This window comes from Athene noctua, chromosome 6 (assembly GCF_965140245.1).
Source record: "Athene noctua chromosome 6, bAthNoc1.hap1.1, whole genome shotgun sequence".
Lineage (NCBI taxonomy): Eukaryota > Metazoa > Chordata > Aves > Strigiformes > Strigidae > Athene > Athene noctua.
In genome coordinates this window covers 49,540,128-49,555,733 of record NC_134042.1, presented here as the reverse complement: position 1 = coordinate 49,555,733, position 15,606 = coordinate 49,540,128, and the positions used below count along the sequence as shown (strand labels likewise).

Below are 15,606 nucleotides of genomic sequence, written 5' to 3'. Positions count from 1 at the left end.
TTTGGGTAACATTAACCTCTGGAGAAGTTGGTAGTTTTGAGGGGGTTGATTTCTGACACAGTCCTTGGTGCTGCTGTTTCCTGGGAGGTCTTGCTAGTTCCTCTTGAGCCAGTTGTACTGGATATATTAACAGGCCTGCTTCATTTTAATGGTGATATTTTCATACCACCTGTTGCTGTAAGATGCTGTTATTTGTGGCATTTTCCTGCTTCTTGTGACAACTTAAAGCATCTTACAAGGAGCGGCTGGGGGAACTGGGGGGGTTCAGTCTGGAGAAGAGGAGGCTGAGGGGAGACCTCCTGGCCCTCTGCAACTCCCTGCCAGGAGGGGGCAGAGAGGGGGGATGAGTCTCTGGAGCCAAGGCCCCAGCGCCAGGCCCCGAGGGAATGGCCTCAAGCTGCCCAGGGCAGGGTCAGGCTGGCTCTGAGGAAGGATTTCTGTGCAGAAGGGGCTGTTGGGCGTTGGAATGGGCTGCCCAGGGCAGGGGGGAGTCCCCGGGATCCCTGGAGGGGTTGAAGAGTCGGGCTGAGCCAGCGCTGAGGGATCTGGGGGAGTTGGGAATGGTCAGGGGGAGGGTCATGGTTGGACTGGAGGAGCTGCAAGGGCTTTTCCAACCGAGGTGATTCTGTACTAGGTGTTCATCCAGCCAGCTGGGGTACACCTGAAACCCCAGAGGTGGTTGTCAGTCAGTCTGGGCAGTACTGGCAATTCGCAGGCACAGTCAGCACTCAGGGTGTTTGCCAGCTGACATTTCCAGGGCCTGGGCTGGTCCCAGGGCGGTCTCTGCCCTGCAGCTCACACCCAGACCCCTTCCTTTCCTCCAGCGAAAGGCTGCTGTGCGAGGCCAGGCTTCCCCCGGAGGAACTCCTGCAACCGGGTGTGACGCAGCGGGTGACAGCACTGCTCCTCTCCCCACGGAGCTCCATACCCGCGGGTTCCGCAGGGGTGATGGCATCCAGAGGTCGGGAATGTCACCTCGGGGACAGAACAAAGAGCTCTTCAAAACTAAAGGGATGCTGATGAGCTGGATTCTGCCCAGCAGAGGCACTGTCATGCAGCCACAAAACCAAGCTTTCAACCTAATTCATTTGTTTTACAATGATCTAAGCTGGGTACACAATCACCTGCTCCTCACTTGCACTAATCTTTTCATTAACTCTTAACGAGGGCCTGGAGCTATTTAGATGGTGTAGATAGCACCGAATTCAAATAATCCACTTCAAATTAGTGGAAATTCAGAATTAATTAAAACTGTGCAAAGCAAGAAAATCCACCTCAGTCATGTGGGCCCAGTGTAAATCAGTAGCTGATTTTATACAGTTAGTTCAGAGCCTCTTAGATCTTCAGAACCCTCAGGGGGGAGAACACCCCTAAGGAAAGTGGTGCCTGGGCCTAACTGCAGGGGTTTGAGTGTGTTAGAAACTCCAGCCTGGCTCAGCCACATGCAGCTAAAGGCTCCACCACCAAAAAGAGCTGAGAATTTCCTTTAAAGACTTGCAGAAGATGCAAAATGTGAATCAGACACATGCTTAAAATCCACATGGAGTCTCAAAAAGCATCTTTTAGCCTTGGGGAAGGAACCTGGAGGGATATGGAACAGGCAGTACTGTTCTGAAAAACAACAGGTACACACTTAGCCAGGATGCTCACCACTAGGCACAACGCAGCAGTTACAAAACCCATACCAGATAGGTTTGGCAGTCTTCATTTATTCAGCTTAAACCAAAATTATTTTCTTTAAAAAATAATCAATAAATAAAACAGACATCACCAAGGAAACACTATATTGAGTGGAGTACTATCAGGAACATTAAATAGAACCCCCACCACAGCTTAAAGTAGCTCTCCACACCACAATGAAAGAACATTTTATGAGGCCTAAACTGTTCACAAACAAGACTGGCTGTTCTGTACAAACCTTCACGTATTTATAATGCCCTATTCACAGACGGAGGCTTTGTCACCCTTCACACAAAACACTACTGTTGAAACCAGGGCTTTGTACATGATTTGCTTGCCATCGCTGGCAAAAGTGCTGAAAATTATTTAGCAAGAGGGATGCGCCGAAGCAGCCGCAATCCCTGGGAATGGGGGATTTCTCTGCTGGTTTGCTACGCCATAACCAGCAAAACCACAGCCCACATGGCCCTCGGGAATGCACACACAGCACGTTCCTGCTGATCCCAAATCCCGTTCTCACCCCCCTGCTCAGGATGGGGTCTATTCTCCGTCAAACATTCCAGTTTCCCAGTTACCTTCACCCTGTCACAAACCATAGGGTTATTTTTTTTTTCTTTTTGTCAGAAAAGTAGTAATTATCCTGAAAACAAAGTTATCAGCTAAAGTGCAGGACCCCTGAAGTGAGAGCTACCCATCCATTATTAGCCTTGGAACATCAGCTTTAGTGTAGCCGTAAGGATTCTCCCCTACGCACACAAACAGTAACAAATTCCGTTTTGGAAAATAGTGCTTATAAAACTTGAGGTGCACTGACATCAGTGAACTTTCATGGAAAGAGCAGAACAAATACTAATTTTGTATCACTAGTCCTGCAGAAGAGAAGTGTCATCCCTACCCGAGCCTCGCCTGCCTTCCGTGAAGTACAGACAGCAGAACAGTCCCACGAGCTGTACTTTGGCTACCAAGAAAAGAAGCGCAAATCTTTAGAAAAATACAATGCAAGAAAAAATTTGAGATAAAAATATATACCTTTGGTTAAAAACCATCCCTTTAACAAGAGTCCTTTGCAACTCAGCTAGAACAAAAAAGCTTCACTTAGACTGAACAGTAGTAAAAATTAGTTCTAAGCGCTTATTTCCTAACACAGAGGACCCTTCTAAAATGTCAGTATTTTTTTTTTTTCAGGATTTACACATTTGATGTTCATTATTTATAGGGATCATTATATTTGCAGCAATAAACTATATAAATTTTCCACGAAGAGAATGTTTGTAGCACAAGCTCCTCCACCAACAGTCTTTACCAAAAAAAAAAAAAAAGGACTAGAAGTTCTTAATTAAAGAACCGTTGAAACATGTAGTTTTCTTCCGATACCGAATAGCCAAACTTCTTATAGAAATCCACATTTTTTGGCAGACACTCAAGTGTGATTTTGTAACAGTTCAGTCTCTTACTTAGCAGGGTCAGGGTGGACGTTAATCTGAAAAAAACAGAAAACCAACAGTTAAATGAAACGGCCCTGAACGCTGGATCAATTAACATTTAATTAGCTAAAGTTAGCAGAGCTACAATACTGAAGTTTACAGCATGCTGCATTTCCCTTTGCTACACAGGACAGTTGCTATCCCAAGGGAAAAATAATTTAAAAAAAAAAAGAACAAAGTACCAGCGTCTTGCAGACTATTTTATGTTACTGTCACAAGAACCTCAGCTTGCGCTCTGCCAGCCAGCAATACCTTCTGGCTAAATTCTTTTCACGGGTCTGGCTGGGGAGGATCTGCCCTGTGGAGGTAAAATCCTGCTCCCAGAGGGCTGGCGAGCCGTTATTGCCAGCTTGTTTGCCAGCGTGGTAAGGGGAGGGGACAGAAACCAAGTGCCTGCCTGCTCTCGAATGGCAGAGGCGGGGGAATACTTACAGTTTACCAAGCTGCTTTCCTCTGCACTCCCCGCTTACTACTACATCTTCTATCCGTCCTCTCTGTGAAAAACACAGGCAAGTGTTAGTCGAGCAGAACACTTGTGTTCGCTTCCCTACTGCTTTGTGTTTCACGCTTGGATTTTCCACTGTCTATTTAGACACAACTCCTCCAGCGGTCGCCGAGGCCCTTCCAGCCCCCAGCAGGAGCTGCAGTCACGGCGCAGCCTTTCCCTGCCGAGGGATTTGTACCCCTCTAGCTCCCTGTTTTCACACGTCTAGCTGGAACTCCACAGCGGCGAGATCCTCAGCCATCTGCTCCGTCAGAACCCAGTCTGACTAGTTCAAAAAACTCACTGGGAGGGAGAACGGGACATACATCAAATTGCTTTTTTTCTTTAAGAAAAGCCAAAGCTTCCTTTTACGATTTAACTGAGCACCCAAGGATTGGAGATATTTTTCAAATGCAGAAGGTACTTCATCACACACTAACACCATAGAAATAACACGCACAGAGCCAGGGGTCAAGATCTTTTTCCACACTTTACAGCTGCAGTGGGAGAATATACCTTTGCACAGGAGTGAGTGAATTTATGTTCTATCACCAGCGTTGCTGTAGCAACAATCTGTCCAAGATTTGTGTCTTCTACGACAGTAACGTAATAATCTCCAGATCTCTTCATGTGCTCAAAGGTTTCTGTGGGAGCAGACCGACAGCGGAACAGTCACCGTTTATCTCAGATTAAATTGTGAAGTCTAACGCTTGCAACAGATTCTGAATGCAGATCACTGCAGGGTTCAGGATCAGGAGGAAGATGCGCCCCAGACCCCAGAACCTGAAAGCCCCAGAGCCAGACTAACCCAGAGTCAGAACCAGGAAAAAAACAGAAATTAAACAAAAGCCTTTTCCTCAGCTGCCAAGAGAACCCTCCTCCCCCAGCACCTCTGCAGATGGGTGCTATGATGAAGGTGGCAGCACCTCTACGTTTTCTTACATCTCGGTCAAAGCAGCGGAGCACACTCAGGCTGCTGTCGAGTTGTGATCGAAGGCAAGCCTCTGCCTCTGTACCAGTGCTGCAAAAATTCAGCCAAAACAAGCCATCCCCCAGTAGTCCCTTCTGCCAGGTGTCTAAAGCTCAGTCTCAAAAAGCAGATATACAAATGTAAGCCTGTCCTAGCCAAGAAGCCCTCTGGGATAGCTGCCACTGGCTCCAACACCGAGTGCCAAAGGCTGCCTCAGGGGAGCTGAGCTAATAAATCCCTCTGGCATCAGGCAGGCGGGAGCCTCACACCCAAGTAGCTTTGCTGTCAGCATCAGTATCCTCTGGTTCCCAGCAACCCCTGTGGAAATGCCAAGAAATAACGATATACTCACTGATAAACTGCTCCGGGCTTGCAACTCCAGTTTCAGTCAGCTGACCCAGAACCTTAAAAAAGCCTGTTATAAAAGAAGCAGGGGGGGTGGGGAACAAACAGCCCTCAGTGAGGGACAGAGACACACAATTAGCTCCAAATAGCACAGAACAACCTGACCCGGCTGTTTGGAGAGTTAACATCCCTGTGGCACCATCCAGTGCAGTGGTATGTAAAAGCCTGCGCTCTGCGTGTTGTAGAACCAGACTGTAATCTTAAAATCAAACTCCCGCCTTGAGCAATGCTGAAGGATCAGCTAATGCATCAGCAGCAAACCGCAGCTTGAGCGCAGAAGGTGCGTATGTTTCAGAAAGAAAAGTTTAAGCCTGGAATTATTAAGCTCTATGTTCAGAACAAGCTTTTTTATCCAAGTTCCAGACCTGATGAAGTCTCCATGCACTGATATGCTGGTTCACGTTACATTTATATATAAGGAAACCACGCACAACCATACTCCCTCTCAAAAGCAGTGGAAGCATTATTTGGAAGATTTGATTTGAATGTTAAGATTGGTTTTGAGGTTATTAAAACAGTAAGACCGATTTTGAGGGTCACCCACCACAGCACCAATCCATGGTGCCAAGTGCTCAAACTCCTTACTGGTAAAAATAACCCAAATCAGGTAAAATGAGCAATCCTCATCTATTGAGAGATGATGCAGAAATACATTTTATCTAGTTCAGCCCCCAGTTTTCGTTTGTGGCGCTCGTTAAACAGGATTCTACCTCGATTTAAGTCAGCTGTGCAAAGTGGCCTCAAAACTAGGCCATCTCCAGGATCTAAAGGAGAAATAGCAGGAGAAAACGTCGTCGTGTTCTCGCTCCAGTCAAGTTCATGCAGAATATTTGGGTCAAACATTGGTGTGTCATCCGGCATCACAGTTGCAACAGGCATCATGGCTGCAACAGGTGTTCTGGAAGAGAAGGCACAGGGGTAAGGAACATTCTGCTTTGCTCTTGTTTTAATCTCTAAATATGCAATTTCCCCCGGTCGTATCACACCATGTGATGTTGCTCAGGGATGTAAAGAAAGGTGAATGAAACCAGAACCGCTGTTCAGTTTATCTGCAAACGAAGTGCCTCAACCTTCACCGGATGGGGCCGGCGGGTTAGAGGAGAGAGCGCACGCGCCGACACCGCGCACGTTATCTAAAGTCAACACACACGGCATTTCTGTGTTCATCTGGCAAGTTTTTTCTTCTCTTGGAAAAAAAATAACAGATAAGACATTGACTAGGATATTTAACATCTACAGCTTTCTGTAAAGGGAAGCATCTCGCCCTCCCAAGAAACCTTCCTAACATACTCTTTACAAAGCAGAGAGGAGACCACTTGCATTAATGACGGTAGGAACAGTACACTTTTTTCAACCAGCCCCATCACATAAATATTTATTATCTCAGCCAAAAGACACTACATCACACATATGAAAACACAGATGATACAACAGCCTGAACGCACGCTTGTGGCCCGTACTGCGTTTGTCATGCCGTGCTGTTTGCTCTGGGTGTTTACAACATCTAATGCCATCTCAGCTGTAAAGCACAGAGCCTCTTTGTCCATTAACAGATAAAACATAGAACTGCCAACATGACAGTGAGACACCTGTTAATGATTAAAGAGAGTTTTGGGAATCCTGTATTATTCAGAATTAGGGATAAGAGGAAGCAAAGGGACATATTTTCCTAACTGCTAGATAAAGGAACGGAATTCTTTGTCGCCTGTGGAATACCTGGCCAGCTTTCTGCTACAAACAGAGTGTACCATGGGACCTTCTCCTCAGACTAAGTTCCTTATGCATCTTAAAATTAATTTAGCTGCACCATAAAAGAGAAGGTAGTCGCACGCATCAGAAAGAAAAATGTATTTGGGATGATACTTTTCAAAATAAGACATCTTACAGCCCTGTTTAAGCTGCTCAGAGGAAGAACAGAGGATGTTAGATATGAAGCATCTCAGCCTAACTGCAGCAAAAGAGCCTCAATACAAGGTGACTCTGGAAGCCCAACTGAAAAAGACTTTTTTTTTAAAAAAAACAAACTACAAAATTTTTCTTATGCCACCTGCTGGTATACACTGGTCGTTAAACCCCCATTCTCATCCTAATCTTGCACGTAAAAGTTAACAAAATGCTGTTACAGCAATTAAACAGCAATGTAAATTCTCATCCCACATTAATTTTCAAAATGAAACAGCGGGAAAAATGAAGCGCAAAGTAAAACAATGCCATAGATGGGAGAGTCAGAAGCGAGAATCCAGGTCTTTCAAGTCCCAAACCTGAGGTTTAGTGATCAGATCACGCTGGTATGTGTGAAGGACTGCAAGCCCATCACCGGCGTATTAATTACATCACTGCTAAACAAAACTGAGGTCTCCCTGGTCCCAGCAATACATCTGGCATCCCTGTTCCTAGATTTCAATTATTCTAATGTTGCCATTACCCTGTCCCATTACAAAGCCCTTCGAGAATTCATGAGGGTTCACAGCAACATTCAAAGTGTCCTGTACAGAATAAAATAAATCTAATCAGCTCAGGGTTACAGAATACCAAGCACACACAGCAGTGAAAAAGCATATGAAGGAAATAAAATTTTTCATGTTCTTCAAGCAGCTAGTGACAAACTAAGAGTTATATTTGAAGCTACGTCTAGCACAGCTGGAGCAGGCAGAAGCTTGAAGCTTCATGCATTTTTCTGGAGTCAGGAATATGACTTACTCAATAGAAATGCACTGGTCAATTAAAAAAAAAAAAAAAAAGTATGGTGAGGAAGAAGAGCTCCAGCCTGTTTTGATGGGTTGCCCGTTGCATCTCCAGACCTGCTGAGCTTGCTCCAAGATCTGGTGCTGCCTCTGGTGCACCCCCAAAGTCTCTCCCAGAGCATCCCAGGCTCCCCACCTGTGTCGGTAGTGGGACAGGACCATGCCAGCACCCACGGGACACGTTTGGCCCCTCTTGCTCATCCCACCACCCTCTGTTTCAAAAACTCAGTGGGGAGGGAGTCAGGGGTCCCCCCGAGATGACTTGCCTGCCCGAGGGGGTACCCCCCTGAGAGGGTCCGGTGGCTGCTCGGCCAGAGCCCTGCCAGCTCCCCGGGGATGGAGCAAGAGAGCCCGAACCTGCCCCGAGGGGCCAGAGACAGCCCCCCACAGCCCCCGAGGGGGTCCCCACATATCCCCTCAGCTGAAGCAGCCCCTCAAGGGTGGGACCCCACACTCAGGCCCTCAGCGGGGTCCTCTCACCTTACACTCAACCCCGCGGCGAGGGTCCCCACACCCAGCCTCTCAGCTAGGTCCCCTCACCCCGTCACCCCACACCCGGCCCCTCGGCGGGGTCCCCTCACCCCGTCACCCCACACCCGGCCCCTCGGCGGGGTCCCCTCACCCCGTCACCCCACACCCGGCCCCTCGGCGGGGTCCCCACACGCCGTCACCCCACACCCGGCCCTCGGCGGGGTCCCCACACCCCGTCACCCCACACCCGGCCCTCGGCGGGGTCCCCACACCCCGTCACCCCACACCCGCCCCTCGGCGGGCTCCCCGCAGGCCCGCCCCTCGCACAGTCCCTCAGAGAGGCACCACACGCTTCCCCCAGCCCCTCGGCGGGCTCCCCGCCATCCCGGCCCTCACACAACCCCCCGGAGGGGCCGCCGAGGAGCCGGGACGCATTCTCCACCGCCCCCCCCGCCAAACTCACCCGCGCACGAGGCCGCGGCGCCGACTGCCGCCCGCACCGGCTCCGCCGCAGGCGCCGCACGGACGTGGCAGGGGGGCGGGGCCCGGCGCACACGCACGCCAGCGCGCAGCCAATCACCGCCCGCCGGCCCCGCCCCGGCTCCTCGAGCCCGGAGCTCCAGGCCCCGCCTCCGCGCAGGCCTTGCCGACCTTCGGGGACAGCCCCGCCTCCTCTCGCGGATTGGTCCGTGGAGGTGTGACCACGCCCCCTAGGAGGGAGGCCACGCCCTTCCTGGCACGGAGCGCCCCAGACGTGGGAGCCGGGACAAGATGGCGGCCGCCGCTCCGTGCTCGCCGTCCCTGCCCGGCCCGAGCGGCCCTGCCCGGCCTCGGCGCTCCCGCAGAGCCCCCCCGCCGCTCCGCCTGCCCTTCCCCGGCCTGAAGGGCCGCGATTCACTCCGGCAGCGGCCCCGATGGGCTCGGTGAGGGCAGCCAGGCTGAGGGGGGCCTCAGGCCCTGCCACCTCGCATCGCCTCAGAGGCGTGAAGGCTGAGGCGTTTGCCCTGTCAGGGTTTTGACGCCTGAAGGAAAAGCCCTCCGCCTCCCTAAACTAGCGCCCCCGCGGGAGCGAGGCGGGTGGCAGGGGAGTGGCAGTGTCCCTCAGCGCAGGGAGTGATTTCTCCCTTCAGTGGGGGGTGGCAGCCCTGCTCTGCACAGCATGGGGCCGGGGGTCTTTGCTGTGTCACACCCTCCTCTCATCCATGCCTGATTTCCTCACAGCTTGGGTTTTTCTCAGCCAGCTGCCTTTCCTGTAAAGATTTTGGTATTTGTTTTGACTGACTGCAGGACTTTTTTCTAGGGGAAAGGTAAAACTGAAGCCTGGACTGCGTGACGTCAGTGAAGATCTGTATGATGCTTTTCAGAAGCCAGAGATCACTGGGCAGCTTGCAGAGTGTAGTTGCTGGCTACTCGGCATTCAATTCCTTGCGTTTTGAGTGGGGTTTGCCCTCCAGAAAGCAGCTTGGTGGCTTTTGGAGGGCTGCTGTCTTTAATCCAGAGCTGGCTGCACCTCAGGAGGGGCTCACGGGTGCCTGTGGAGGGCTGACTCTGATGAAAAGACTGTACAAAGGTTCCTCTTTCATTTGGGGAACTGCAGGTAGCAGCTGCTTTCATCACGAAAGCATCCCTCACTTCGATAATTTTAATCTCTGGGGGATTGTTTTTGGAGGCTCCATCACTTCCCTTGGACACGACCTCCTGTCCTGTGCTGGGATGGGCCTCGTTCAGCCTCCAGGGCTGGCAGGGAGCACGAGTGAGGGTTTTTCTTCCTTTTCAATAAAAAACCCCACAACTTCAGAATCATCTTGAGAGACTTTTGTAAATAACTGAGGTCAAGGCACACATGTAGCATGGAGCAGAGGGCCTGCTGAACAAGATAATACAACGTGCTTCTGAGACATGATTTTCATTTTCCATGTTGCTTCCCCCTGTTACTTTACCCTCCGAATGAATCACTCTGTTACTACGGAAACGATCAACATGACTTAGTTTTTACTTCTTTGGGTCCAGAGTGACCAGATGACACACGCCAACCTCCCTGGGCTCGGGCACACCCAAAATCTGGGGGCGACGCTTGCCCCAAGCTTGTCCAGCGAGCCAGGGCTGGGGGCTGCGGGGGTGAATCACTGCAACTGTTAACCTTTTATTGCAAGGGAAAGGCACAAACTGGGTGTGAGCTCTCCTCTCATTCCTTCTCTATTTCCTTTGTTTTGAGGGGTGAAGAGGATGGGGAAGGTCCCCTCCCTGCTAAAAAATGGTCACCATAGCTTGTTTCTCTGCCTGAAATGGGGAAGCACTTCTTTGGCTGGTTAAATGGGGAAACCAGGAGTGCAGACGCATTTCCACTGTGTGAAGAATGATAGACAGGGGTTTAGCTTAACTCCTTCCACAGTGCCTTTTCCTTGATGGAAAGATTTTATGGATGTGAGGCAGATTTTGCATTTTACCTAAGTAAACTGTGAAAGTTGGGACTTTTTAAAAATGATATCATGCCATAACAAGGCCATGACCACATGGGGTCAGTCCAGCTCTCCCCAGCGAGGCTCGGAGCAGAGGTCCTGGCTCTGGACGGGGAATACAGCAGGTTTTAGACCAGACTTATCCTCGTGCATCCTTCCTGTTTCTGGCAACTGGCCCTGTAGGGGCATCCTGACCCACAGGATTTATCTACTCCGTGGTGTTTAACAGCCGAACGGTGCTATCGTCTGTGCACGTACCTCAGCTTATGACCTCCAGAGCTCCTTCTGTGCCACGGAGTCATGTTGCAGAATGAGTTAAAAATCCTTTGGTTTGGTTAAGCCTCTTGTCCTGCCCCAGCAGGGCCATTTTTGATAGTCCTGAAGACCAGTCCTGTCCTGTTTAACACCACAGGTACTGGCTTCAGCTTGGCTTGAGATCAGAAACCTTTCTGCACGTGGATTTTGTAGCAGCATGAGTCTAAACCAGAGCATGGAAATAATCTGGATGGAAAAACCTTCCCAAGGAAAGGTGAATTTGCCTGGCTGCAGGCAGAGGTAGGAGCAGACCCTCTTCAACTGGGTTTGCAAGCAGAGAGCAAAGAAACCTTGCCTGACAGAGGGACTCTAAACTGAACAGTTCCTCTGTCAGTGCCTCCAAAACTCTTCCATTTCAGGAACCCAGAGACAAATTGGAGAAGGGCTGCTGTCATGAGGGGACTAACCTCTCACAAAAATCTCTTTACATCCCCCCAGGGCCTATCCAAAACCATCTGGCAAAACCTGGGCCAAGCGTGCAGGCAGGGAAGAACAGGGCCAACTGGTTTTCAGCCACCCTCTTCCCCATGGGGTAAGTTTTAAGCTTTTTTCTCTGATTTTAACCACATTAGAAGGAGATGGTGGTGCTCCTACAGGCTTTTAAAGAAGAGGTGGCCAGCAGAGAACGCCTGGATTAGTGTATGCAGCAAGGGGAAACTGGAGTAGGGCTCAGCCACTTTCCAATGGCTCCTGAGAGTCCACACATGAAACAGTGTTTGCTTCTTACTGAAAGCTTGGTGAAAGGCACGTGGCTGCTGCTGAGCTCTCACATCTCCTTAAGACATCTCTGCGTCCCACCCCGTGGCTTTTTTAAAGGTCAAGTGATTAGGGCCAGTGAGGATTCACAACAGCCAACTGAGAAAGTCTCCCTGGTAACTCCAAGGGCAGGATTTGGTTACTGGAGAGCAAGGGGAAAGTTGAAATGACACATTTCCACTTGTGTCATGGATGTGTTAATCTCCCCTCTGCTGGTTCCACTGTGGCATATTTTGTTGCAGAGGGAAAAAAAAAAACCAACCCAACAACCAGCAAAGCAATATTCTCGGGCTGCTTCACAACTGCCAGCACTGGAACAAGGCGATCACAAGGGAAATTGCAAATTCGTGACCATGGGACAGTCAGAAAGATGGGAAAGGAGCCATGCACTTGCTTGATGTAAATGTCTGTGTCTGAAACACACCCTGCTTTATGAGGAGAGAAAAAAACACTCTCCTGTCCTTTGGCCGTATGACACAAGGCAGTAAGAACGAATAAATCCCTGCCACAATCAAATTGTTTACATTCTGTTTTGGAAACAGATGCTTGGGGCTTGGTATACCTAGGGACCAGCCTCTTTGATTCTTTTTAACCTCTCGTAGATCAGCCTGTATCCAGCCACCAATAAATCCTGAGCGGTGGAAACGTCTCCAGAAGAGCTGTGTAAACCAGCTCCAGGCACCTGGATTTTGCAGAGGGCTCTACGCTCGCTTAACCCTCATCTGCCTGCCAGAGGAAAGAAAGATGCTGCCATGTCTCTCCAAATGTTGCCCACGAATGGATAATGAGAAACTAAATACCTGCTTAAACTTAATAAAGTCCTAGGGGAAACTGGGCAGTCTTCAGCAAAGCTCTGCCGCCATCCAGATGGACTCCTGGGACCTGGGAAATGGTGTTTCGTTGGGATTTATGATAACTTTAGAGTAGTTGTGAAAGGAGAAGTGAATCTGGACCGTGTCTGCCTCGCTGGAGATAATTATCCCCTCTTTAGCCAAGAAGCCAAATATAATTAAACTGCAGGGGAAGGGGGAGTGTCAGGAACCGCAGGTGTGTGGCAGCCCCCTGCCCCAGGCGTTGATCTCGGGGGGGCCTTGCAGAGGCAGCCCCAGCTCACCATCCACAGAGGCTGGAAGAAGTGTGTGTGTGTGTGTTCAGTGTCTTCAGGTTTTCTCCTCTCTTCTGCCCATGGCCTAGAAACACTTATTTTATTTTGAATGGAGAAAATCCCCACCTGAGTCTAACAGCATCGCGCCTCGTTAATACTCAAATATCCCTGCTCAGAGTCCAAGTCAGGGCTTAAAAAAATATGTGAGAGTGGCTCCAGCAAGAAGATTATTTATTGCTGTTGCTCTCCTTTGGATGTGGCTATTTTATGAGAAGTAAAATAGCATCAGTTCACCTCAAAATATTGGAACTGGGATCAGATCAAGCACAGATCTGGCCTCAAGCTGAGAAATGGGGAACACAGCCCAAATGGTTACTTCTGATCCCGAAGTGTCCTGAGCCTGTGTGCAGCCAGTACGAGGGTGTGGGCATTGCTGGTAACTCCAGAGGTTTATGGTCCCTGCAGGTAAAAGGTCATTTTCTCATCAGCCACAGGCAGAGTACTCCAGATGACAGATCTGCCCAACCTTCACATACAAAATAAGCGCACTGTGGATTTGAGAAGACATTTATTTTCTCGGTATGAATTAGTGAGTAAATAACAGTTTTTACTTTTTTCCCTTCAACCAAATACAAGCTGGTGGCACCAAGGTGGCAAGATGTCTAGCAACTGCCTCTCCAAACAACGCTGTTTCACCTGATGTCCCATCAGTGGGCCAGAGAAGGACCTTCTTGTCATTCCCAAAGGTTGTATTTCTATGAGCTCGATGAAATTCAGGATCAAAGCTTCCTCAAAGGAAATACAGCCCTGATCTCTTGTCCTCCCCTTCCATGGATGCTGAGGAATATGCAAGGGTCAAAACTGCCCTCTGTGCAGCCGTGGGGCAGTTGGGGTTCGGACACAGGTGAGTGTCCATCCTGCACCATCAGGTCACCTGAAACCTGAAGACAAAATTGCCACCCTGGCAGGATGAGCGGTGGGAAGGGCTTTGGAGAGGAACTGTAGGCAGGAGGGAGATCTTGCACCCTTTTTGTACGTGAGTTCCAGCACGGCAGCCTCTGTGGCCACCCTGGCCGAGGGCTCGGTGCAGAAAAGCCTTGGCACGTCCCTCAGCAGCCAGCTGCCGGGACAAAGCGTGCGGCGGTTTGGAAGTAAGTGGTTAGCAACCGGCTGAGCTGGGAGCAAGGGGAGGCTCTGCCTGGCCAGCTGGACCCTGCACCCACTGGGGGACTGAACATGGGGCTTAGGAAGAAGCACACCCCAAATCTGAGCAGCTGAGCAGGCAGAGGACAATATTGCCTTGCAAACCCCTTGGCAGGCTTGATCTCTGTTGATCCATCGCAGTGGAAATGCTTTATCTCCTGCCTGGGCTGTGCGGGCAGTGATAAGGGGCGGTTGTTAAACAGAAGCTGAAGCTTATGTTCCCTTGGTCTCCCTATTTCCAAGGTTATAGAGAAGAAAAAAAACCCGGTGGCTGATTCCCATGCCCAGAGCCGGCACGGGCAGGCAGGAGTCCTGTGGGAAGGGCAGCAGGGCTGAACTGAGACTGAGGAGCTGGTTGGTGAAGGTGGGGGACTGGGAAGGACAAGAGGAGAAAACATGGGGGGGTTCTTAGAATTGCAAGGTACTGTGGCTTGTGCCAGTGGCTTCATCCTGACCATCCATCCATCCATCCATCCATCCATCCATCCATCTTCCTCCCTCCCTCCCATCCACACCTGGGTGTATTCTCATCCTCCGTCCCTGATTCCTTAATGCTGAGGTTCAGCCAGGAGTGGGGTTGAGCAGTCCCACATTTCCCTCCAGAGGCATTGTTTTGCCAATTATCAGGCCTAGCATAAAGGACACAACCAGCATAAAGATGAACCAATAACCAACTGTATTTGAAACAAAAGGGTCAGTACATGGGTGAGCCCTGGAGGTACAGATAAATCAATCAGATTATATATAATCAACATCAATCCCACTGACCACAACAACGACACCGCACGACCAACAATGGGTGGGATAAATGGTGAAATGCAGTCTCTCATAGAAGGGACGGGAGACAACCGAGTCAACAAGCCCAACACATCAGACCAAGGAAGCCCCATCACGAATCTCTACAGAGCCCGCATTTACAAAAGCCAGAGCTGAGCAGAGCCCAGTCCCAGGGAGGCGGGAGGTCCTTCCCCAGCAGGGAACTCTGCACGGGGCATCCCCCTCACACACAGACACTGCCCCTCCTGCCAGGGGTCCCGGCTGTTCTCCCTGCGTGGGACACCTGACCTTGGGTTACTCACTGCGGGACCCCTGGGGCTCCTTTACCCCATGGCTCTGTCTGCAAGGCCGCCCCACCCTGGGGGGGAGCCTAAAGGGAAACTCACCCCCCTTTGGGAAGGGCTGTGGGAATCACCCACATGCTAACCTTAATTTGGGGCTTGGGGTTGAAGCCCCAGCATTTCAGGCATCCCCCTCCTGTTGCACATGGTGGGGAGACTGTGGCCAACCTCCCCCCAGCTCTTGATCCTGACTGGAGATGGGCAGAGGGTCTGGAGGAGATAGGAGGCACTTCCCAGCTCTTATTAGCTCTGACCAAACTGCAGGTGGATCTGCTGTTGAAAAAAAGAGAAATGAAAGAAAGCCAGAGCACAGAACAAACTCAGATTTGGGGGGTGTATTTTAGCACTGAGTGTGCCAGAGCACTGGGAGAGAACGGGGAGTGTGACAAGATACATATTTGCTCTGATTTCC

At 50.2% G+C, this 15,606-nt stretch overlaps 1 protein-coding gene across 1 annotated transcript; it reads right to left on the bottom strand.

Annotated features, from left to right (window-relative positions):
* Positions 1 to 1,689: 1,689 nt before the first annotated feature.
* GNPNAT1 (glucosamine-phosphate N-acetyltransferase 1) lies at positions 1,690 to 8,803 on the bottom strand. The gene is made up of 6 exons (XM_074908938.1): positions 8,702 to 8,803; positions 5,734 to 5,921; positions 4,971 to 5,033; positions 4,165 to 4,292; positions 3,597 to 3,658; positions 1,690 to 3,160 (listed from the first exon to the last, which is right to left on the bottom strand). Exons 2-6 carry the CDS (start codon positions 5,903 to 5,905, stop codon positions 3,013 to 3,015), a joined length of 573 nt encoding a protein of 190 aa, XP_074765039.1. The 5' UTR covers positions 5,906 to 5,921; positions 8,702 to 8,803; the 3' UTR covers positions 1,690 to 3,012.
* Between the last annotated feature and the right edge of the window lie 6,803 nt (positions 8,804 to 15,606).

Excerpts from the sequence above, each read along its gene's own strand:
- GNPNAT1 (XM_074908938.1), bottom strand. The coding sequence starts at position 5,905 with ATGATGCCTGTTGCAACTGTGATGCCGGATGACACACCAATGTTTGAC. Across the intron at positions 5,034-5,733 it reads CACAGCTGACTTAAATCGAG|GCTTTTTTAAGGTTCTGGGT; the intron begins GTAGAATCCTGT and ends CTTTTATAACAG. Across the intron at positions 4,293-4,970 it reads AAGCCCGGAGCAGTTTATCA|AAACCTTTGAGCACATGAAG; the intron begins GTGAGTATATCG and ends CTGCTCCCACAG.